At 36.5% G+C, this 22,537-nt stretch overlaps 2 protein-coding genes and 1 long non-coding RNA gene across 10 annotated transcripts in view; 1 reads left to right on the top strand and 2 right to left on the bottom strand.

Annotated features, from left to right (window-relative positions):
• Positions 1 to 1,601: 1,601 nt before the first annotated feature.
• Positions 1,602 to 4,414, bottom strand: LOC144978779 (uncharacterized). The gene is made up of 2 exons (XR_013646592.1): positions 4,262 to 4,414; positions 1,602 to 2,929 (listed from the first exon to the last, which is right to left on the bottom strand). It is a non-coding gene; the product is annotated as an uncharacterized LOC144978779 (long non-coding RNA).
• A 3,489-nt stretch (positions 4,415 to 7,903) lies between these two features.
• Positions 7,904 to 16,359, bottom strand: LOC144978789 (uncharacterized). Of its 8 annotated transcripts, none has more exons than XM_078925281.1 (4): positions 13,546 to 13,876; positions 12,434 to 12,705; positions 10,358 to 10,580; positions 7,904 to 9,472 (listed from the first exon to the last, which is right to left on the bottom strand). In XM_078925281.1, the coding sequence occupies exons 3-4, from the start codon at positions 10,522 to 10,524 to the stop codon at positions 9,313 to 9,315; spliced, it is 327 nt and encodes a 108-aa protein (XP_078781407.1). In that variant the 5' UTR covers positions 10,525 to 10,580; positions 12,434 to 12,705; positions 13,546 to 13,876; the 3' UTR covers positions 7,904 to 9,312. The 8 variants fall into 8 exon arrangements, with proteins under 8 accessions (XP_078781407.1, XP_078781405.1, XP_078781408.1 ...); XM_078925277.1 differs by lacking the exons at positions 12,434 to 12,705; positions 13,546 to 13,876 and adding exons at positions 16,153 to 16,177; positions 16,247 to 16,359 and having other exon boundaries at positions 9,171 to 9,472; XM_078925279.1 differs by lacking the exons at positions 12,434 to 12,705; positions 13,546 to 13,876 and adding an exon at positions 16,030 to 16,116 and having other exon boundaries at positions 8,637 to 9,472.
• Positions 16,360 to 16,409: 50 nt separating this feature from the next.
• The window catches only part of LOC144978788 (DDB1- and CUL4-associated factor 7), a 24,852-nt gene continuing 18,724 nt past the window's right edge, over positions 16,410 to 22,537 (top strand). The window contains exons 1-2 of the mRNA XM_078925275.1: positions 16,410 to 16,887; positions 18,394 to 18,495. Coding sequence (XP_078781401.1) covers positions 16,738 to 16,887; positions 18,394 to 18,495 — 252 coding nt within the window. The 5' untranslated portion in view covers positions 16,410 to 16,737. The remainder of the gene's footprint in view (positions 16,888 to 18,393; positions 18,496 to 22,537) is intronic.

Here is a 22,537-nt window from a genome sequence, read left to right as displayed (position 1 = left end):
GTAAAAGCTCTATAACTCAGTAATAGCACTGGTGGTAGGGACAGTGTCAGTGAGTAAAAGCGCTGGTGGTAGGGACTCGAAGAGTAAAAGCACTGGTGGTAGGGACTCAGTGAGTAAAAGCTCTATGACTCAGTGAGTAAAAGCGCTGGTGGTAGGGACTCGGAGAGTAAAAGCGCTGGTGGTAGGGACTCGGTGCGTTATAGCGCTGGTGGTAGGGACTCGGTGAGTAAAAGCTCTATGACTTGAGTAAAAGCGCTGGTGGTAGGGACTCAGTGAGTAAAAGCTCTATGACTCAGTGAGTAGAAGCGCTGGTGGTAGGGACTCGAAGTGTAAAAGCGCTGGTGGTAGGGACTCGGTGAGTTATAGCGCTGGTGGTAGGGACTCAGTGAGTAAAAGCTCTATGACTCAGTGAGTAGAAGCGCTGGTGGTAGGGACTCAGTGAGTAAAAGCTCTATAACTCAGTAATAGCACTGGTGGTAGGGACAGTGTCAGTGAGTAAAAGCGCTGGTGGTAGGACTCGAAGAGTAAAAGCACTGGTGGTAGGGACTCAGTGAGTAAAAGCTCTATGACTCAGTGAGTAAAAGCGCTGGTGGTAGGGACTCGAAGAGTAAAAGTGCTGGTGGTAGGGACTCGGTGCGTTATAGCGCTGGTGGTAGGGACTCGGTGAGTAAAAGCTCTATGACTCGAGTAAAAGCGCTGGTGGTAGGGACTCGGTGAGTAAAAGCGCTGGTGGTAGGGACTCGGTGAGTTATAGCGCTGGTGGTAGGGACTCGGTGAGTAATTGCACTGGTGGTAGGGACTCGGTGAGTAAAAGCTCTATGACTCAATGAGTAAAAGCGCTGGTGGTAGGGACTGTTTGTTTGTTTTTGAGGGTTTTACGGCGCTTGCAACACATTAAGGTCATATCAGCGCCAGTAAAAAGGAAGAAATGGGATAGTAAAAAGTTATAGAATTCAATTAAAGCACCCAAGAAAAGGTAAGACAAAGGGGAATTTGTTCAAATGGGAAACAGATGTAGATTCCAAGAGCACACCGTCAAAGTACTTAGTTTGAGATCACCTAAAAGTCTCATCCAGACACAAGCACAGGTCCCGACTAAGAGGAATACACTCAAATGTTAACAAATCAAATATAATATGTAAATAAAACATAATATAGTACATAACAGAGAGATGATTTACAATGAAAAAAATATCATCTCCCAAAACTAACTATACATTCGACTGCTTCCCTCTCAGCCGGGGGATCCGGCCAGGACCAGGACAAAACCAAGTAATCTCATTCCAAGACAAAGACAGAAAGCATGTTGGAAAACAGATATAAGGGGATAGAAGACACAGTATGAACCCCCCTGCCCACTAAGGGAGGTCAGGAACCCCGCCCAGGTGGAGGGACTGGGTGAGTAATAGCGCTGGTGGTAGGGACTCAGTAAAAGCGCTGGTGGTAGGGACTCAGTGAGTAAAAGCGCTGGTAGGGATTCAGTGGTGTCACTGATTTTATGACATTAGAATATAAAGAAATTTACAACTACAATCGGACTAATGATTTTACAAAAGGTCCCCACAAAAGTATATCTTTAAATCATTAAACAAGTCTGTTGATTAAATTAAATATATATTTTATTTTAAAAGATCAAGAAAATGTCAAAATGCATGAACACTACTTCACTCTATACCGATCACGACCCAACAAGTATTGAGAACAACCATGCTTCTCAAATTTGTTTTACATACAGGACTTTGCACTATCCTTTTGAATCTGGATAGAGACTTGACCGACTCATTTGTTAACGGGCACCTTTTTACTATCACTATCACACTCTTTTATTGAGATGTGATATTACGACTTATAATGTCCCTTTTTATTTCGTCACTGACCGACCACCTTTGAAATTTTGATATTCTACAACACAGTGTTTGGTCTCCTGTGTTATATTTGTTTTATTCTGTACCGACCTGTATAACACAGTTTCGGCCTGAAATTTCCTGTGTAGAGTCACATTTGAAAAATTTCACAGTCTAACTGTCTCTGTCGTGTCAAGGGCATCTTTATGGTCGCATGTCTCTGTTATCTGGAGTCCCTGTCTGGTCAGTCTGTGTGTCCATAACGTCTGTGGTCTCTCTGTCTGGTCAGTTTGTGTGTCCATAACGTCTGTGGTCTCTGTCTGGGCAGAGTGTGTATTTATAATGTCTGTGGTCTCTGGTCAGTACGTGCATTTACAATGTCTGGTGTCTCTGAAAAGTCAGAAAGAGGGTTAGAATGGGGATTTGTCTGTATTAAGTCAGTCATGTCAACAATGTCAAAGTCTTTATCTTCAGAGACAAGAGTCAAAAACTGTTCCAACTGGGAGATTCTTTGCAGAAACTGATGTTCTACCATAACTTGAAACAAGCTATTGATCCTGTTTGTCACTGAAGATACAATTCGATACAGTCCTTCCTGTGTATTTGTCACACGTCATACTGGTACAATGTCAGTTTCAGGTTGGTCATGGATTTCCAGTCTTTCGCCCGCCATGACCCTCATCATCTATGCACATAACATTCACAAGTGGATACAAATATCGATTTACTTTGTATGTTGCATCCATAACAAACACATCACAAAAAACACTCACATCACGCCTCATTCTTCCCGTTACTTAAAACAAATACTCAAAACCACCATCCTCATTCACACTGAACTTTGTTACACCTCCTTCCTCCTCTATCTCTCTCAGTAATTCCTGTACCGTTTCACCGTCCGTCCTATCAATATCAGTCTTGAACAATCTCCGCTGCAAATCTTCGACATCTTTAGGCAATACATTTTATCCTTGGCTTGATTGAATGTATTGCCTAAGTTGGGTTGTGGACACCTTTGTTTTAGCCATAGCCTTCACTGTCTCATTCACGAGGGGCAGGCGATTCTCCGGATAAAGTGAGGATGGCTAAATGTAAAAAGAAAAAAGATTAAAAGTACAAAATTGTATGCAATAGCATTCAATTCAGACCTGCCAGCTAACAAAACAAAAAAAAAAGCATTTTATTTTTTATTGACAATTTAAAGACAAAAATCTGCATATAAACCCATAATGCACGAGTTGTGTTTGTCACTCTAAAATACTTGAATGAACTAAAATGCAACAGGCGCTCATCAAATTCAAGGGTTAAATGAATGACTGCAGAATTCCCAAAAAACGTCGCTTCATTGTCTTTTGTAACATTTTCATGGCATACAAAAACGCAATAGAGTGGTCACCATTTATAATTAGTCCTCAGAAATCAAGCACTTATAACTGCATCGTACCTATAGTCAAAGTCAAATTTTATTTTGAAAAGTCTATGGACAACCATCAAATCTTAAAATTCCTTATCTGGAACCAAAAAAAAAACCAAAGACAAAAAAAAAAAGACCCAAAAAAATACCACCACCTAGATCTGCTTATATTGTCTTACAGGACTTAATAGCGCTTACAACACTATAAAAAGGATGATGATATGGTGACTGATTCAATAAATAGGGAACAGTAGATTTCACGAGCACCTCAAAGATGTACCAATTTTGACATTACCTCAAAGTCTCACTGAGACACAAGCAAAGGATCCTGCTAAAACATTTACATAATGCAATAATATTCAAAACTTATAACTATAACAGTACATAACAGAGAGATGATTTACAGTATAAAAAATCATCTCAAGAAGAAAGGTACTGTATTTGACTGTCTGCCTCCCAACTAAAGACCCCCGCAAGGACCAGGAAAAAAATGAGCAATCTTAATCCATAACAAAGACAGGAGCAAAATGGAAAGGGAAAACAAATATAAGGGATAGAAAAATGTGAACTCTCTGCCCAGAACCCTTCCAAGAAATTTTTTTTTAATAAAAAAAAATACAAATTCTGGAACAGTCAATTTTGTCACAAGCTGGTCATCATCTCTCCATCTCAGTGCGCCACCTTGAATGTATCGTAATAAAATATGAGTTGGAATGGCTGTTGTCCTTTAAACATTTGGTCCTGGTGTCAACAGTGCATTTACCTAACTAATCTATTACTATATATTACACTCAATAGTGGGAGGGGGGAGGGACAATTAAGTACTGAAAATATAAAGTAACAAGAAAAGAAAAAATAATACATATTTATTAAAAAAATTGAGTCTAATTGCGACTAAAATAGAATTTGCGATTAATTGCTGTCAAGTGTAAAATTTTCGGCAGCGAAAAACTGCAGGGACAAAATGTCGATGGAAAATCAGTATAAAATGAATGAGTCTTACCAATTTATCACATGGGTGATTTTCATGGTGGTGATTACTAAAACAATGGTCATATAAGGAATTTACAAATCAATCAAGTTGTTCTACAGGTTTTAAAATGAAAATATGAAGTAACAAGATATCACTCTAATATAGTGACACCTAACTAACACTAGACATCACACCAGCAGCAATGCTGAGCGGAGTAATTTTACTTTTTTCACTTGCAACCAAGTTGCCACATTGGATTTTCTGTCTTTACTTTTTTTTTTAGTGTTCTGCTAATGTGCAATCTACATTTAAAATAAAAAGTGGCATCTTTCATTTCTTCTAATTCTTAACAGACACGATTATGTCCACTTCACATCTCAACAACAGGGACAATTTTTTTCACTTCTTGAGGCAGTTTTTTCTTACTTCTTTTAAATTTCATTTTTTTTAAAGCTTCTTTATTGATTTGTTTATAAGTTCTATTGTTCTTCTTATTTTTCATTGTCAATATCATTTTCATCAGCATACTTTTACGGTACTTTTACCATGTTATTCTTACGCTCTTACAGTTACAGTACAGCAGAGCGATACCTAACGCAGACCTTTAAAGTGCTACTAAATTTGAAAAATTAAAATAAAACGTTTGACAAAAGATCCACAGTTCAAAAGCTAAAACAATTATAAAGTGAAACTACCTCGAGGCTCGAGGAACATCGGGGGTAAGGTCTCCCGCCCATACTGGGCACTGTGGGACTGGAAGTCTAGAGAGCTGCGCCGGTGGAAACCGTAATTTAGTTTCTAAAACGGCTCCGATCATTCAGAAGAGGAGTAGTACCTATCTAGTTGTAGTTATTAGTAGAAGAAGAAGAAGAAGAAGAAGGAGTATGTTCAGGTTCAAGTTCAACCCTCTTAGTAGGCACTTGCAAGAATTTTTCAAAATAGTGGCTATGGGTATTAATTTAGCGTAGAAAAATAAAGGGGAGTGAAACATTAACTAGAGTGAAAAATTATGGCTCTGTCTCAACTGGTCAAAAAGTTATGACCGTTTATGTGGTGGAAAATCTCTATTTATAGAGGAAAAAATGTGACCAAAGCACAGCATCCCAATGGATAATCACGTATAATTCAGAAACAGCTTCAGATACAACTTTGAAATTTTTACATGTGGTAAATCAACATCTCTGTAATACATTGCAAACAGAAAATGAATTATTAATTGAGAAAGAAAAGTATAGTTTAGAGCTGAGACAGCTGAAATCAAGGAAAAATAGATCACGACATGCAAATGAATGACCTATTGGAATTTTGGAAAAGTCAATAATAAAATATTTATTCACATGAAGATAAGACCAAATACACCACTGAATCGGCGTCGTTTAGTTGTTCACTTTGAACTTTTCAAAATGAAAATAGACCTCATAAAAGCAAAGATATGAACTGACAAATGTTTGAGGTGGTGTACTCTTCTAAGTTGATAGAGTTAGAGTGAGAATGACGAGAAATGAGTTGCCACTTAATTAAGGAAAAAAAATTGTCGTATCTAGTTTACTTACCTTCGTTGTTGACTTTTTAATAAAAAGTACATTATTCTCATTTTCGAATGTTTTCAAATTGGAGAAAAGATGAGAATGTCTCGTTTACCGAGAGGGCCATTTTTTTTTTTGCTTCACACTTCTCAAAGAAAGACCGCGAAAAGTGGAGGCTGGTCGGCTGGTCCTTGAAAGCTCACAAATGCAACTTTAAACGCATAAGAGTGCTGGGAGTAGGTATATACAAATAGGTAAAGGAGCGGTGGTTTGCAACTTTAAACACATAAGAGTTCTGGGAGTACACATAGTGAAAAGCGGTAGTTTTCGCTATTTGTAGTGGTAGTACAAATAACCACTTCGAATAAAAGAGTCACTCTTAATTTAGCCAAGCTTAACATGAAAGGAAGCTGGGCCATATTAAAGGGGGACAACAAATACATTCAACTCAACAAATGTTTGTGCTGCTGAAAAGTTATTCCCCTTGAGTTTTTGGATAAAATAAACCTTTTGGATATGATAAACTTTCTTTCTGGTCCCCCAGAGTTAAATCTTAAGCAGACTGCAGTGTACTTAAATAATTTGACTTATACAACTGTAAAATAAAGATGGGTAAAAGTAGCCACAGTCAAATACGGAGATAGTGGGTGTTAGGGTTGAAAGAGTTAACAGGAGCAGAAGAAAATGAACATTTCTGCTTAACTCTTTAAGATTCAACTCGACAAAAACTGACAACGGCATAATATTCATGGCCTCAGTAAGTAAAATCCAATCGTTGTGAAGGAAATGACAGGCCCTGTCACTGTCGCAGGATGTTTTCAGCTTTGATTTTTATAAATTTGCCGACAGAAAAGAAAATATGTTTCAGAAATTGCGATTTGGATCCTATTTTATTTGCGGGTGAAAATCATTGACATTGCACTTTGTTTGGTAAAAATCGGTAAATATTACGACTTTGGTGATGAAAAATGACTTTGAAGACAATTATTGTAAACTTTAAAAAATATTATGAATAATTTATAACTCCCTTATTTGTGGGTCGATTTTGTCATTCAATTTTATTGTAATAAAGAGATAGGAACTTCAGAGTTATTTTTTCTGATGCGAAATTATTACTTTGTAATTTTAGCACCAAGAAAAATAGTCTGTAAATAAATTTGTTACACCTCTTTGATTTACCGCCACCGTCCATTCGTGTAAAATTGTGAATCAAGCGTCTCAAAAGTCTTCGACCAATCACAGGCTATCTATCCAGCTGGCCGAAACAAAGATGCTTCTACCCGTCAATGTATTACGCTATTGTTATGCAAGGAATATAACACCATTTTGAGTAGGCCTAAAAGCTAAAATCTAAAAGTAAAAAATATAATTCTGAGGAATTTGAAAGTCACATTGCTGAAATCAGCTTGAAAAAAGAAGTACATTGGTCTTTGTTTCAGAAAAATCGGTTGAAAACCAACTGTTTTACGAATAAATTCGATTTTAAAAATTGCTTTTGTTTATTTTAGGTTTTTTTAGCAACTTTTTTATTTATTGGCCGATTTTCTTGATTTTTATATCATTCTTTATATCTCAAAGAGACGAATCAGTGATATACTTTGTTTGTTTCAAATGTAACTAGAACATAGTTTGGCTTTTTTACCATGCCTGGATAATTTATTCAACAACGTGGTGATTGTGACGCAACTATTCCATGGCCGTCTTCCACTGCCTCAACGATGATTCAATTCATTGTTGACAGCTGTTGACACGTGAGCTGTCAGAACGACCAATCGTTGAAGGGTCAAGATGCTCAGTAGCCAATCGTTCTTCGGTCAAAAAACTTAAGAACTCACGAGAACAAAAGTTTGAAATTTGGTGATGGACGGACCTATGAAATTGTTTCTGGGCGGAGTTTAGCCATGAGTGACCGTAGAAAACAAAAATGTGACTGCAGATATCAAAGAGTAGGATTATATCATCAAAGGATGTCTACATGATTGACATGGCCATATAGGTAACTCTTATCTACTCCCCCAAAAAGAATCTGAATACGAGAGGGTTAATGATATAGTCACGAGATGGGCCTTATTGCTCTGGAGGGCGACCTGGTAAGTCTTAATATGTTTCAGCTTCAGAAAATAAATGAGATGAGAAAGATCTAGAGTTTATCTCTGCTTGCAAGCTCTCAAGGGAAATGTATTCAAATATGGAACAGAAGTAGATGTCAAGAGATGTCTATCTTTGTGCTTGGGTTAAGACCATGTCAAAGTCCCACCCACAAGAACCTTCTCCCGACAAAAAGGGATAGCTAGACTTATATGAATATATTTGGTAGCAATAGGGCAGGGATAATTTTAAAGGCAAAACTCTGCCTTCCAACAGACCCAAGTCAGTTATCGAGCAAAACTAAAGAGAGCCTTATTCTAGAATAAAAACACAGGGAAAGAGTATGAAAGAGACAGCACGAGCGAGCTCTCAATCCTCAAACCAAGAAAGGGAGATTTATTCACAAACAAACCAACTGAAAAACTTGTAAGTTTGTAAGTGACAAATTAAATATATATAAAAATCTGACAAGTGTTCCAAAAAAGTCTAACAAAAAAAGACATGATGCAATGACTTTTGTTAAAATACATTGTATTGAAATTTTTATCTAATTTTTAAATGACTGTCCAGCTGTGCATGCTAGCCCATGAAAGACAATTTTTACAAAAATTGACGCTTAGCATAAATACAAAAGGTTTCCTTACAATTACAGTACATTCTGGATAAGTCAATGTCTAGGGGACCAGAAAAATATTGACCTATCCAAAGATTGACTTAAAAGAAGGGCACCCAAAATGTTAACTCGCCTACTGGATGAAAGGCGTGAAAGAATAAGAGGTCAAGGCCAATTATTAAAGGCAATTCAGTCTCTTTATACCACTAAAATAAAATTTGAATTGATCATTCCACAGTAAAAAAAACTTCCAGCTCGAACTTGAAAAAATTCCTCATCTTGGTTTTGGTCTAGGTCGTAATAAATATTTAATTTCTCTCTGCCGCAGTGTCAAATCATAATCACACTCTGGAGTGTCTGTGACAAGCACCTCTGGAACAGGGGATGGGGAGAGGAAGATGACGTTAAGTTTAAATTGGAGAATAACGGCCTTTTTTTTCTTTTACTTTTACCAAATACAGCACTCAACTCGTGATAATCTTTATTCATGTCCATGCTACGACCACAATCACTGCTCTTTTGGAATCTATCATAATCATTATCTGACTGGAAATGGTTTGCACTTAGTTCTTCCTGCCTATCAATTTTATCATTTTCGTGTCTTTGATGAAATGATAACCTAACAGCTACTGAATTTTCTTGGCCCACATCATTGTTTTTATCTATAATAGGAGTGGAAATTCTAAAGCTCTTGAGAAATGATTCCCTGTCTGTGAGGTTAGCAAACAGAGGTGTCTGATCACATTCGTCTTGGTTGTTGTTATTCTCTACATTTGAATCATGACGAGTAAGAATGGCCTCTCCATTCTCAATTCCTGAAAATCTCTCTCTGCTCTTTCGAGAATCGCAGTTGGCTACAAATGAAAGAGGTTTGTATTTCGATGCAACAATGCTGGATTTTGGATCGTGGCCTTTGCCATTTGATTTATTCCCTCTGAGTCGAGTTGCCCTCTTTGTGGTGTGGTTTGAATATTGTCCATAGCAATGATTTCTGTCTCCAAACTGGGGTGTGACCTGAAAATGAATAAGCAGATTAAGTGGTCATTATGCCATACCAAAAAAAAAAATTAATTAAAAAAAAACAAGCTTATGCATAAAGAATTTAAAACAAGAGTAAGAGACAATTTACAGTGCAATATGGAAATATCGAATAAGTCAGACCCACTTGTTTGAGATTTCTTAGTTGTGTATTTTACAAAGAAATGAGTATGAAGAAAAATGTGAGTGAGATAAGCGTAAGTGGTTTCGGAGAGGCCCTATTATAATGATTACACCTCACCCCCCCCCCCCCCCCTATCTCAAACTGCTTCAAAAATGAGGTTAGCTTGGCACTGGTAGGCATTGGTTCATTCAGTAACAGAGATGGAATGAAGTTTCTCATTGTGTGTACTAAAATAAGAAGACAATGCCAGCATATATCACAATTACAAAAACATCACGTGATGTCATTATCTATGATACACTACCAAATCCTAATCAATCCTCATTTATCACCCTCACAAAACTCGTCTCACCCCATTTTCCCACCCCTTATTGCTTGTATGATTTTACATAACAGTAACAGCCTTAGGCCATCACTACCTTGATGATCTCACACTCACACTGGTACTTGAAAGGGGTCAAATGCGTTGGTCACCCCCCCCCCCCCCCCCCCCCCCCGACACAAACGCATAACACTTAATGACTCAGGGAGAGTATCTTATGCTTTTTTGTTCAATACAAACAAAAGGCAAAAAAATTTTATCCACAAAGCGTGGCTTAAGTGAATGTTCGTATTGGCCTCCGGAAGTGTTCAGGATTTTTGTGTTGCTAATACTATGAAAATAGAGTGATTAAAACAGGGAAATGAGACATGTTCGAGATTTCTGTGCTCCAGTGTATAAACAATGTTTTACTAACCCATGACAGGTCATGAATGTCATCAACCGGGGCTCTCTTAGCAGTGATCGGATTGATGGCTCCAAAGTCGGGAGACAATTTAGGGGTGACTCATTTGAAGGGCTTTCAACAAACTGTAGACGAGGGAGATCCAAACACGTTCCTTTCTTCTTTTTCCTTCTTGGCATGATTATTCTTCCACTTTATGATTTACTTTTAAAAATTATAGATCCATTTCAAGTCCCTGATTCATGATGAGAAAATCGAAGGTAAATTTGTAAGCACTGAGTGTTAAACAAAAAAACAGCAGCAGCAAGAACAACAACAACAATAGTAATAATACGTGGCATTTATATAGAGCATAATAAACAAAAAAAAAAAATAATACAAAAAAAAAAAGCCCCCAACAAAACAAAACAAAAAAAAAACCCCAACAAAATCGCTCAGAAATAGAAAAATAATTTATCGCAAAAGAGATATAAATAAAAAGTTTAAAAAGGAAATAAATCCACACATAATAAAAAAAAACTAAAAGAGAGAGAGAGAGAGAGAGAGAGAGAGAGAGAGAGAGAGAGAGAGAGAGAGAGAGAGAGAGAGAGAGAGAGAGAGAGAGAGAGAGAGAGAGAGAGAGAGAGAGAGAGAGAGAGAGAGAAAATACATCTTTCCCAAAAACAGAATAGACAAAAGAACAAGAAGCGGAGAAAAATAAATTTATAATTTAAAAACACTCGCTCAGAGTCAAAACAAAAGGTAAAAAAATAATTAGAATAAAAAGAAAACAAACAAAAAAGGACGGACTTGGACCTGTATAACAAAGTAATAGTAATTGGGTCAGTGATCTAACCCACTCGTCGGTTCTCTATCTATTCACAAAGACTTCTTAAGTGCTGTATAAATTCCATCAATTTTGGAGTATAAATTCGCTTCATTGCTATGGGAGCTACTTTCTTCTCTGATTCGGATATGCTGTTGGATCTAGGGGAGTTGGGGGGGAGGGGGGGGGGGGGGGGGGGGGGGGGGGGGGGGGGGGGGGGGGGGGAATGGGAGGCAAAATCTTGGTCTCCCTTGTCCCTAGCCAAAACGAGTCATTTTGGCTAGAGAGAGACCAAAACAATACAATTAGCAATGAATATACAGTAGAATTACTTTAAACCAAAATTTTGGGGACCTTCTAAACCATTTCGGTTTAAAGACATTTTGGTTTAAAGCAAGTTCCCGTTTTGCGATGTTTTTCAAGGGTAGTAACTATTTAAGGAATTTGCTCATTTAATCGTATCATGGGTTTCCCCTTAAATGGAGTTGTTGAATAAATGCCATCTTCGTAACCATTTTTAAAATGATTTTTATTCTAATTGTTTGGTTTCTTTTTTTTCGTGTATTTCAAAAATATTTTTGGGGGTTTTCGTTTTTCATTCAAAATTGTTGAAAGAGTTGAGTTCGGGATGTCGTGTATTTTACATATCTCCGTCTTGATCAACTTTTTTTTTTCATAGACTTCACATTGTATTTTGATTTTAAACTCAAACGTGTAAGCACAGTGCTTTTTATTTTAGACATCTTTTAGTAAAATGTAAAGCTAAAATAAGATCGAAAGTTCTTGTGCGATAATTGATAAGGAATGATGCTCAGCTACTCAGAGGTGAAGTGAAATGGAAATGAAAAGGAGTGTCAATGCTAAGCTGTCTACTACACACCCCTCTTTTGTTGAAAAGCCATTAGGTTCAAAGGCCCAATTACATAGAACCTCACCCTCCCCTTTAGCCCATCACACACACACACATTTAAACTAAGTGGAAATGAAATGGCATATATCAATGGTAAGTTGGCTAACACCCCCCCCCCCCCCCCCCTATATTGTCATGTTGAAAATTTGTCAGTTCCAAAGCATCAACACATGAGTGAGAACATCTCGTTTACGTGATTCTACACCCCAACTCTCTCTCTTTCCTAATTTTTCGCCTGCCAGGCACCCGTTGTCTTCCTTTTCCAGTCTGCGCGATTGTGGTGTTGGTCAAGCCCAAGTGCAGCGATTGAAGTGTTTGCCTACCCCCCCCCCCCCCCCCCCCATTTCACCCTTCACCCTCATCTTATACTTACGCTCTTTGTTTAATATTGCTGGGCACTATTACGTGTGGCCATCTTCCCGAATTTTTGAAGAAAAATAGAGAAAGAGAAAAAGGGAAGGTGCTCTCAAGTTGTTTCGGTTTTAAAAAAGTCCTGCTTAGAAGTATTTCGGTTCATCGTAAGAATTAGTACAAAGATAATGAAGAAACTAGTACAATTTATTAAATTCTTTGCGGTTTAAGGTATTTTTCGGTTTAGCTTCTTTCGGTTTAAAATAATTTTAGTGTATATAATATATATCCTACCTGAAAACAAACAGATAAATAAACAAACAGGAACAGGTGACAATAAATTCAATAAATAAATAGAAGAAAAAAAAAACTCGCCCTTCAATCAACATAAAGGAACGGTTCCGTAAACAAAAATACAATTTTAAGCTGGGAAGCCAAAATCTTTGTTTCCCTGCCCTAGCCAAATTGGTTGATATTGGCGAGTACAGTGGGAGATCAATATCTTGGTCTCCCTTGCCTCTCTACTTTTTTTTCTAGATTTTTTTTCACTTTTTGTGACAAGTTTGGCATTCAAAGTCAATTTTATTTTTAAAAATCTGCCAAAAACCGGGTGATTATTGACGCTGTGATTATCCCCAGACACCTGTCTGGGGATAATAAAAATTCGTTAACCCCAGATACCTGTCTGGGGATAACGACCTGTCTGGGGATAACGAATTTTCATTATCCCCAGACGCATATTTGAAACTCCGCTCTTTTAAACAATTATCCCATGCCAGAATATGGATTATTATATTAATATTATCATTTGACCAAAACAAAAAAAAACAATATATAGATCTAAGCAAATTAAATCATGAAATAATATTATCGGGAATAAAAATTCAACTGATTAAAAAAACTCTTGCTCGGAATTTGGGACAAGAGTGAAAACAATGAACATCATATTGGGAAGAAAGAAAATAAAAAAGGAAAAAAAAAAAAAAGTGTGTGTGTGTGTTGAGGGGGGGGTCGCGACAGTTCGAATCTTGCAGCTAAAAGGAGTAAAATGAAAGGTGGCCTAACCCACTGAGCTGTCTATCCACACCACTATCAAATATCTTAAATTAATATATGAGCTAAACATATTTCCACCATTTTTGCTTCCTTGTTTTGGTAGTTATTATCATCTCTGTTTCGAATAAAAATATGTTGTTGGATCTAGTTTTGCAGACGTGTGATACGAAATTGTATTGTCTTGTGCAAAGAAGACAGGAAAATAACAGTGTCGGTTTTGGCTTTGTGGCGAACAACACATGCCTAGGATTCGTCCGCGAAATAAAAAATAAATTCCGTCATCCCAAAATTGTGGCCAGAATGAGCAAATTATAGAAACAAGAGATGATCAATAAAGTTAACAGGAGGTAGGTAGTGAAAATTTTTAATGGTTGGTGGACTTGAACAGATTTGATGATAACAACTTTCTCCTGGTTGAAAATAAAAGTCGAATTGCAGTTTGACGTTTTCAGATCAAAGTAACAAAAGAATTCATTGATCCATTTGCTTTAAAATAATTTTTCTAAAGAGCTGGATTTGACATTTGATCACTATTTACTTTCATCTTGTGTTAAATATCACTTGATATATTAACTGTTATGGGACACAACCACTAGTATTTTTCCCAGAATATTTGGTATTTTTCACGCCTAGTTTGGCATTGCATAGGCTGTCATTATTCCCAGACGCCTGTCTGGGGATAATGCAAATTCGTTATCCCCAGACGGGTGTCTGAGGATAACGAATTTTTGTTATCCCCAGACAGGGGACAATTTAAAACAATTTAAGAAATTCATGCTCAGAAACGGAACATTTACATAAAGGTTTAGCAAACAAAAAACTCTAAGGTTTAGGTCAAAATATAAAAAAAAAAAGAACAAGAGAGATTTCCCTCAGAGAAGGGAATAGTGTTAACAATAATAATAATAATAATAATAATAATAATAATAATAATAATAATAATAATAATAATAATAATAATAAGAATAATAATAAGAAAAGAATAAGAATAATAATAGTAATAGTATGATAATAAGAGTATTAATAATAAAATAATACTATTATTGATAATAATATAATAATGATTATGATGGTAATAGTAATAATAATAATAACAAATATTACAATTATTATTATTATTATTATTATTATTATTATTATTATTATTATTATTATTATTATTATTATCATTGACCAAAACAAAAAAAAAAAACAATAATAGATCTAGAGCAAATTAAATAATGAAATAATATTATCGGAGAAATAAAAAATTCAACTGATTAAAGAAAAAAACTCTTGCTCGGAACAAAAGTGAAAACAATGAAAATCAATTGGGAAGAAAGAAAGAAAAGTAAAAAAAAAAAAATGAGTGGGTGGTGGGGGGGCGGTCGAGACTTTGTCGAATCTGTGCAGCTAAAAGGAGTAAAATGAAAGGTGGCCTTACCCACTGAGCTGCCTATCCACACCGCTATCGGAATATTTTAAATTCATATATGAGCTAAACATATTTTCCACCATTTTTGCTTCCTTGTTTTGGTAGTTATTTTCATCTCTGATTCGAATAAAAATATGTTGTTGGATCTAGTTTTGTGGACGTGTGATACTAAATTGTATTGTCTTGTGCGAAGCAGACAGGAAGATAACAGGTGTGGGTTTTGGGCTTTGGGGCGAACAACACCATGGCCTAGGAATTCGTCCGCGACATAAAAATTATTCCCGGTCGTCCCCAAAATTGTGGCCAGAATGAGCAAATTATAGAAACAAGAGATGATCAATAAAATTAACAGGTAGGTTGGTAATTAAAATTTAAATGGTTGGTGGACTATGAACAGATTTGATGATTAACAACTTTCTTCCTGGTTGAAAATAAAAAGTCGAATTGCCAGTTTGACGTTTTCAGATCAAAGTAACAAAAGAAATTTCATTGATCCATTTGCTTTAAAATATTTAAAAAAAAAAAAGAGCTGGATTTGACATTTGATCACTATTTACTTTCATCTTGTGTTAAATATCACTTGACATATTAACTGTTTTGGGACACAACCACTAGTATTTTTTCAAGAATATTTGGTATTTTTCACGCCTAGTTTGGCATTTTGCATAAAATCTATCTGCCCACTTGCTACATGCGTCTGGGGATAGTATCCTCAGACAGGTGTCTGGGGATAACAAAAACTGGTTATCCCCAGACACCTGTCTGGGGATAACGAATTTTTATTATCCCTAGACAGGCGTCTGGGAATAATGACAGCCATTATTGACAGACGTCAGACGGGCCCGTGACTGTGGATTACGATAGCAAAAAAAAGTCAAGTAAGAAATAAGAAGTTAAAGTTTAACTTATAATAATAATAAGAAGACTTAGATAACTGGAGTTCTCAACAAAGAATAGAAATAGGGGCGGGGGCTAGGGGGGGGGGGGGGGGAGAATAAAGAAGGTGCGACTGCGACTGCGACTACCTCTTTTCTCATCCAAGATGAGAATAGACACTCCCTTTTTTAGAAAGTGCCCAACCCAGCATTAATCTATTCGTGACAAACCACCCAGCATATCTAGACACTAATCCAATTCTTCACTCTCACAATCATTTCGATGCGTTACAGAAGTCAAAATCAAAATCAAACAAATTCAAGATCTTTGAACTTGACGCTTTGTTTACAAACTGCAAATTTTAACAGTTTTAATGAAATGAAGAGTTCTCTTACAATTTTAACATTTACGATTCCAAAAAAAAAATCGCCCAAATTGAGCAATAGAAACTTTACAATGAATATAAATGAATATGTTGATAAATATGAATTAAATTGTAGAATCTATTTTAGTGAAGTAGAGTGAAGACACACATGATTCAGGTTTCAATTTCATTGAATACTTGACAGAAATTCAAAGTCAGCTTCTGTTGATATTGAAATCGATACCATAGAACTAACGGAAGTTGGGCTATCCATTATTAATTATTTTCAATCAAAAGAGTTCCGATGTTATGTTGGGACAAGAGCTCCTATTATTTCTGCTCATCTGAAGTATTGACGTTGTTACTAACTTAACATTTACTGTATTATATTTTTTAAGTTATTAAATTCTTCTTATTACACCAATGGGTTAGTCTACATGGGAAATGTTTCAAATGTAATTAGGCCGAAGGAAATTATCGACTGATCTACTGAGTTTGAATCTGACACAACGGAATACGAGTCGTCTTCTCCCGGTTGAAAAATCAATCGCAAGCGTTTTTTTTGTTTTGTTTTGTTTTTTTTTTTTCCTACTTAATAATAATTACAAATCCAACCATGGCGATGCCTCAAGTCAATGCACCAAAGAGAAAAGAAATCTATAAATATGAAGCCCCTTGGACAGTGTACAGCATGAACTGGAGCATCAGACCAGACAAACGTTTCCGGCTTGCTCTCGGAAGTTTTGTTGAAGAATACAACAATAAGGTAAATATAAAAGTTCAAGTCTGATATTTTTTAAAATAGTATTCGATAAATTATTCTACACTGATAAGTAGGCCTTTACATTTAAAACCAATAGGCTACCTTACTTTTGGATGTAGGATAAACAAACAGTTCCAAATTCCAAGTCCAAAGTTATGATGATTTTCTAGATATCTAGATATTATCTACTCAAATTTTAATTTTACCATTGCAAAAAGTTCAAAATAGGTAAATAGGTAGTCTGATATTTTTTCAAAAGTAAAAATTAACAATTTATTTTTACACAGATGAATATGCTTTTAAAAGCCATTTAATATGATGACACCTTACTTGTGGATGAAGGGTAAACGATTTCAAAGAAGTTATGGTCATTATACTTATCAAATTTTACCATTGCATGATACTCACTTAAAATCTGTGGCTGAGAATTTCCCCACTCCCGATAAGGTGAGATTATTGGTTGAAACAAGAGGATGCGAGCCCTCAAACTTGATCAAATTTGGCACAAACTTAGATACATTTTTAGATGAGCCTACTTTTATTTTTTTAACGAAAAAGTGAAAATGGAGAGGCTTCGTATGGGAACATTATAGGCAATAGACGGTTCGGGTACAAACCCTTCGTCTGTGCCACAGTAAACAAATTAACATGATAAACAAATAAAATAACTTGTATCTGTGTCGTCTGTACTCAATTTTTATTTTATTTGTTTATCACATTAATTTGTTTATTGTTGTGCTGACAAAGGGTTTGTACCTGAAACGTCCTGAAGTGAATGTAGAAGAGTCTGTCTTTAGTTTAAACCTAAGTCTAGGTTTTATTCAACATTCAAAAGAGGTACGACGAGAAGCATGATGATCTGCAACTTAAGCAGAAAAGCAAACAGTTACGAAAACAGATAGAGCAGACATAGCATAACAAAGCGTTGAAAATAATAACAAAGCGAAGCGCACGAACAAAGCTACATCACAACACGTCCATTGCCTGTATTGTTCCCGTACGAAGCCTTTCCATTTTCACGGTCACAGGCTTCAGGCAGCCCCTACCGTTTTCTATTTTAGTTTTTTGCACTTCCAATTTTGAACAAAAATTACAAACAATATTTAACTGGTGTGATTATTATCAAGCTGTATTTTCTGACAGAACATTCCTACACTTATGTCGATCACACCAATAGAAAGCTTGATCTTTGTGATTTTAAAGTTATATTGGAACCCTTTTGTTACTGTGAAATCGAGTGCAGCCGTGGAAATATGGACTCACATTATTAACATTTTAACTCAGACCAGCACTTCACTTTTCCCATGGCTAATGAACGCCTGTTTAGAGGCTGTAATCCGACTAGAAATTATTATTTCAGACCTATTACCGATTAATTGCGATGACTTAGAAAAGTCTAATGTGATAAATTATTTTTCTTTTCTTTTTATTTTGTTTGTTTTCAATTTGATGATTTAAGTAATTATTGTGATTCATGCTTACTTTTCATATTTTCTGCTATTCACACAGGTCCAAATTGTCAGTTTGGATGAAGAGACATCAGAGTTTTCTGCCAAAAGCACCTTCGACCATCCATATCCCACCACAAAGATTATGTGGATTCCTGATTCTGTGAGTTTGAGTGTCAAATAGGTTGTTTTATGTTTTATTGTTGTATGTTTTGTATTTTTAACTTGATAAATTGTTCAAGTTTTCGTTTTGTCTTTTACATTCATCAGGGCGGAGAATCTTCCGCCTAAAGGCGGATTTCCGCCTTTTAAAAAGACTCACCACAACCACTACATCAACATCCCTATCACCATTACTACTACAACCACCACCACATCATCATTTCTACCACCACCACCATCACTACTACAACTACCACCACATCATCATCCCGACCATCACCACCACTACAGCTACAACCTCTACTACTACAACTACCATCACACCATCATCCCTCAGTGATGATAATCTTCCGCGGAATTCCGCAATTTTAGGATTTTTCTGAAATTTTCAGCTGTTTTTGCCGTGTCAAACATTTTCGGCTAAGAGCTAGTTTAGCTGAAAAATCACCAATATGTCTTTTATCATTTTTTGACACCTCTGCTCAGCTGCATGATTTTTGATGACATTCCCATGCCCATGACATTAGTCTAGACACACTGGTGCCAAATGTGAATAGTGGTACTAACCCATGACGGCCTTGGATGAAAAGATGATCAAAAGGGAAGGGGATGGAGCAAATAGGTGTCAATATTTTTGTACCATTTAGCTTTGTACTCCTTTCTGTTTGTTTGTTTGTTTGTTTGCTTGTTCTGAATTCAATTGAATTCATTATAACTTATCTCTAATTGCCAATTAAAAAAAAAATCAGAGTGGTCTTTCTCTCTCTCTCTCTCTCTCTCTCTCTCTCTCTCTCTCTCTCTCTCTCTCTCTCTCTCTCTCTTTCTCTCTCTCTCTCTCTTTCTCTCTCTCTCTCTCTCTCTCTCTCTCTCTCTCTCTCTCTCTCTCTCTTCTATCTATCCATCTATCTATCTATCTATCTATCTATCTATCTATCTATCTCTCACTCTCTTTCTTTCTTTCTTTTCCATATTTTATTTCTCAGCCAACCTTCTAACTTCACATTATTATGTTTATAGATATCACTTTGTAATAGGGAGAAAATACAACAGTAATTTGGCTGATTGATTTAGATTCGCTCATTTGATGGAATATGTTTTGCAATTGATTAAAGATTCTTATTCATAAGCTGCATAGCCACAAGGTTGCAGTAATACACACACACTAGCCGTGTTTGTAGTATAAAAAAATACCTCCTTTTGGCCAAAAGTTTATTATAATCTCTTGATATAGTGGGAAGCATTATAGAGCTCTAAAATTTTTAAATGTTATTTTTTGCATTAGATTTGGGCTTGACAGACGGGCCGATAGATTTTCCTCCTTTTTTTACAAATTATCATTATCATCACTGATCCCTACCACCACTACTACAGCAACCACCACCACAGCAACATTCCTACTACCAATACAACTACATCCTCCGCCACCACATCATCCCAACTATCACTACTACTACTACCACCACATGATCCCTTCCACAACTATTACAACCACCACCACACGATCATTCCCAACACCTCTACAACTACAACCACCATATCATCACCCTTATCACGACCCTACTACAACCACCACTGCATCATCATCCTACCGCTACCTTTTTTAACTGCAAGTACAATATGTTGTAATTACACTTTCAACTTTTGAAATTCCTCCAAGTGGTGACAGAAATTATTGCGAGACGCATTTTGGATTACATCTCAGTAGATTTTAATGAAATTCAAATTTATACGTTATCGTCGCATAGATGGGTCTTGAACTATTCGCTGAAAAATTTCCTCCATTTTCGTGACTTGTCATTCTCACTCCTGAACCATCATGACATCATGACCATCCCCACTACAAAAGCAACTATCACATTATCATCAGTAACACCATCTCCACAACCATATATTTCCTGGCCGGCCAGATTCATTGGCAGGGAGGGAAGCAATTAAATGTATAGTCATGGTTTTTGGGAGGTGATATGTTTGTCCTCGTAAATCATCTCTCTTTTGTGTGACATTAGATTTGTTGTTCTAAATTTTGTATTACTCTCACAAGGATTATGTGCTTGTGTCTTGGTGAAACTTTTAGGTGACTTTAAACTAACTACATTGATAGTTTGATCTTGGAGTCTGTTTCTCACAAACGGACTCCAAGACCAAACTATCAATGTAGTTAGTTTGAAGTCACCTATTTGAACCAGTCTCACCTTTTCTCCGGTACTTTTGATCTACTAAATCTATATTTTTTTACAGCCCCATTTTTACCCTTTAAGTGGTGTTGAAATGACCTACAAGTAAAAGTGAAGCAAGCGCAGTAAAAACCCTTCGAACTAATAGCTCAAAACTCTCTCTCTCTCTCTATCTCTCTTTACACACACTCATAGACACACAAATCAATAAAGCACACTTATTTGTTTAGTCCCGATTAGTTTTCATGTTCATCCTCCACTACTTACCAATAACAGGTCATCACAAAAACTTTGATTTCAATCTCTCTCTCTCTCTCTCTCTCTCTCTCTCTCTCTCTCTCTCTCTCTCTCTCTCTCTCTCTCTCTCTCTAACTGTCATACAAACACATGTCACATATGCACGTTCACATAGAAATCAATAAATTCACTCAGTTCTTTAGCCTCATTAATTTTTCACTTTCATCGTTCTGTACTCATCACTAGATTTACTTTGAGCTCTCTCTCTCTCTCTCTCCCTCTCTCTCTCTCTCTCTCTCTCTGTCTCTCTCTCTCTCTCTCTCTCTCTCTTTTCTCTCTCTCTCTCTCTCTCTCTCTCTCTCTCTCTCTCTCTTCTCTCTCTCTCTCTCACACAACACACACATACACACACAAATCAGTAAAGAGCACCCAGTTCTTTAGCCTCAATATGTTTTCATTTTTCATCTTCCTATACTTAACAGTGACACACACACACACACACACACACACACACACACACACACACACACTTATATGATTCAATTAAATGTTAATTTCCTGGCAATTGCCAACATGAAACATACGTTAACTTAATATTTACGATTAACAAGTAAAACACAACACACATAACAATAACGTTCACTCAATACTTTAACCTAACCTTTCTGTACCTATCACTGTGTTCAATCGGAGCAGTCTCTCTTTCTCTCTCTCTCTCTCTCTCTCTCTCTCTCTCTCTCTCTCTCTCTCTCTCTCTCTCTCTCTTCTCTTTCTCTTCTCATATTTTTCTCTTTCTCTCCCCCTGTGTGTCTCTCTCTCTCTCTCTCTCTCTCTCTCTCTCTCTCTCTCTCTCTCTCTCTCTCTCTCTCTCTCTCTCTCTCTCTCTCTCACACACACACACAAACACACTCTATCTGTCCTTCTGTCAGACAAACCTAAATCTATACAGTGGATCATATCCTTTTCACATCAGCCATCAATCTCTCTTTTCATCTCCAAGTACACACCTTATCACCACCATCATCATCATCATCATCATCATCATCGTCATCATCATCATCACTGCCACTACTACTACTACTACTATTACTACTACTACTACTACTACTACTACTACTACTACTACTATACTACTACTACTACTACTACTACTACTATACTACTACTACTACTACTACAAACCACCATCGCCACACCATCATTTCATGAAGGACCACCACTACTACTACTACAACCACCTCCACCACATCATCATCATTACCACCACCACGACGACGACATCAAAACACTATCACCATTAAAACAACAATCACTACCACATCCTTACCACTACTGCTACAACCTCCTCCAACACAACAATATCACCACCACCACTTCTGCAACCACCACAACCACATACATCATCATTATCATTACTGCCGCCAGTACAACATCCACCATCATATCATTATTACCACCACCCCTACCATTCATTTTTATATTTTATACGTCATAATGCAATTGCTTTTGGAACATTACTTGATTTAAAACAAGGGATATTGGGATGATTATAGATCTCAATAGATTATATTTCGTTTCCAGAAATTCCTGTTTAAGCATTGAAATTATTCGGAATTGTTTCTGAAATTTACG

The sequence above is a fragment of the Berghia stephanieae genome, chromosome 8 (genome assembly GCF_034508935.2).
Source record: "Berghia stephanieae isolate SIO BIC M18660-M18661 chromosome 8, UCSD_Bste_1.3, whole genome shotgun sequence".
NCBI classification, from domain to species: domain Eukaryota; kingdom Metazoa; phylum Mollusca; class Gastropoda; order Nudibranchia; family Aeolidiidae; genus Berghia; species Berghia stephanieae.
This window is presented reverse-complemented; position numbering and strand designations above follow the sequence as displayed.

Bases quoted from the DNA above. Each gene is read 5' to 3' on its own strand.
- LOC144978789 (XM_078925277.1), bottom strand. From the start codon at position 10,524: ATGCCAAGAAGGAAAAAGAAGAAAGGAACGTGTTTGGATCTCCCTCGT. The intron at 9,473-10,357 runs GTTAGTAAAACA...ATTCATTTTCAG, and splicing joins ACATTCATGACCTGTCATGG to GTCACACCCCAGTTTGGAGA.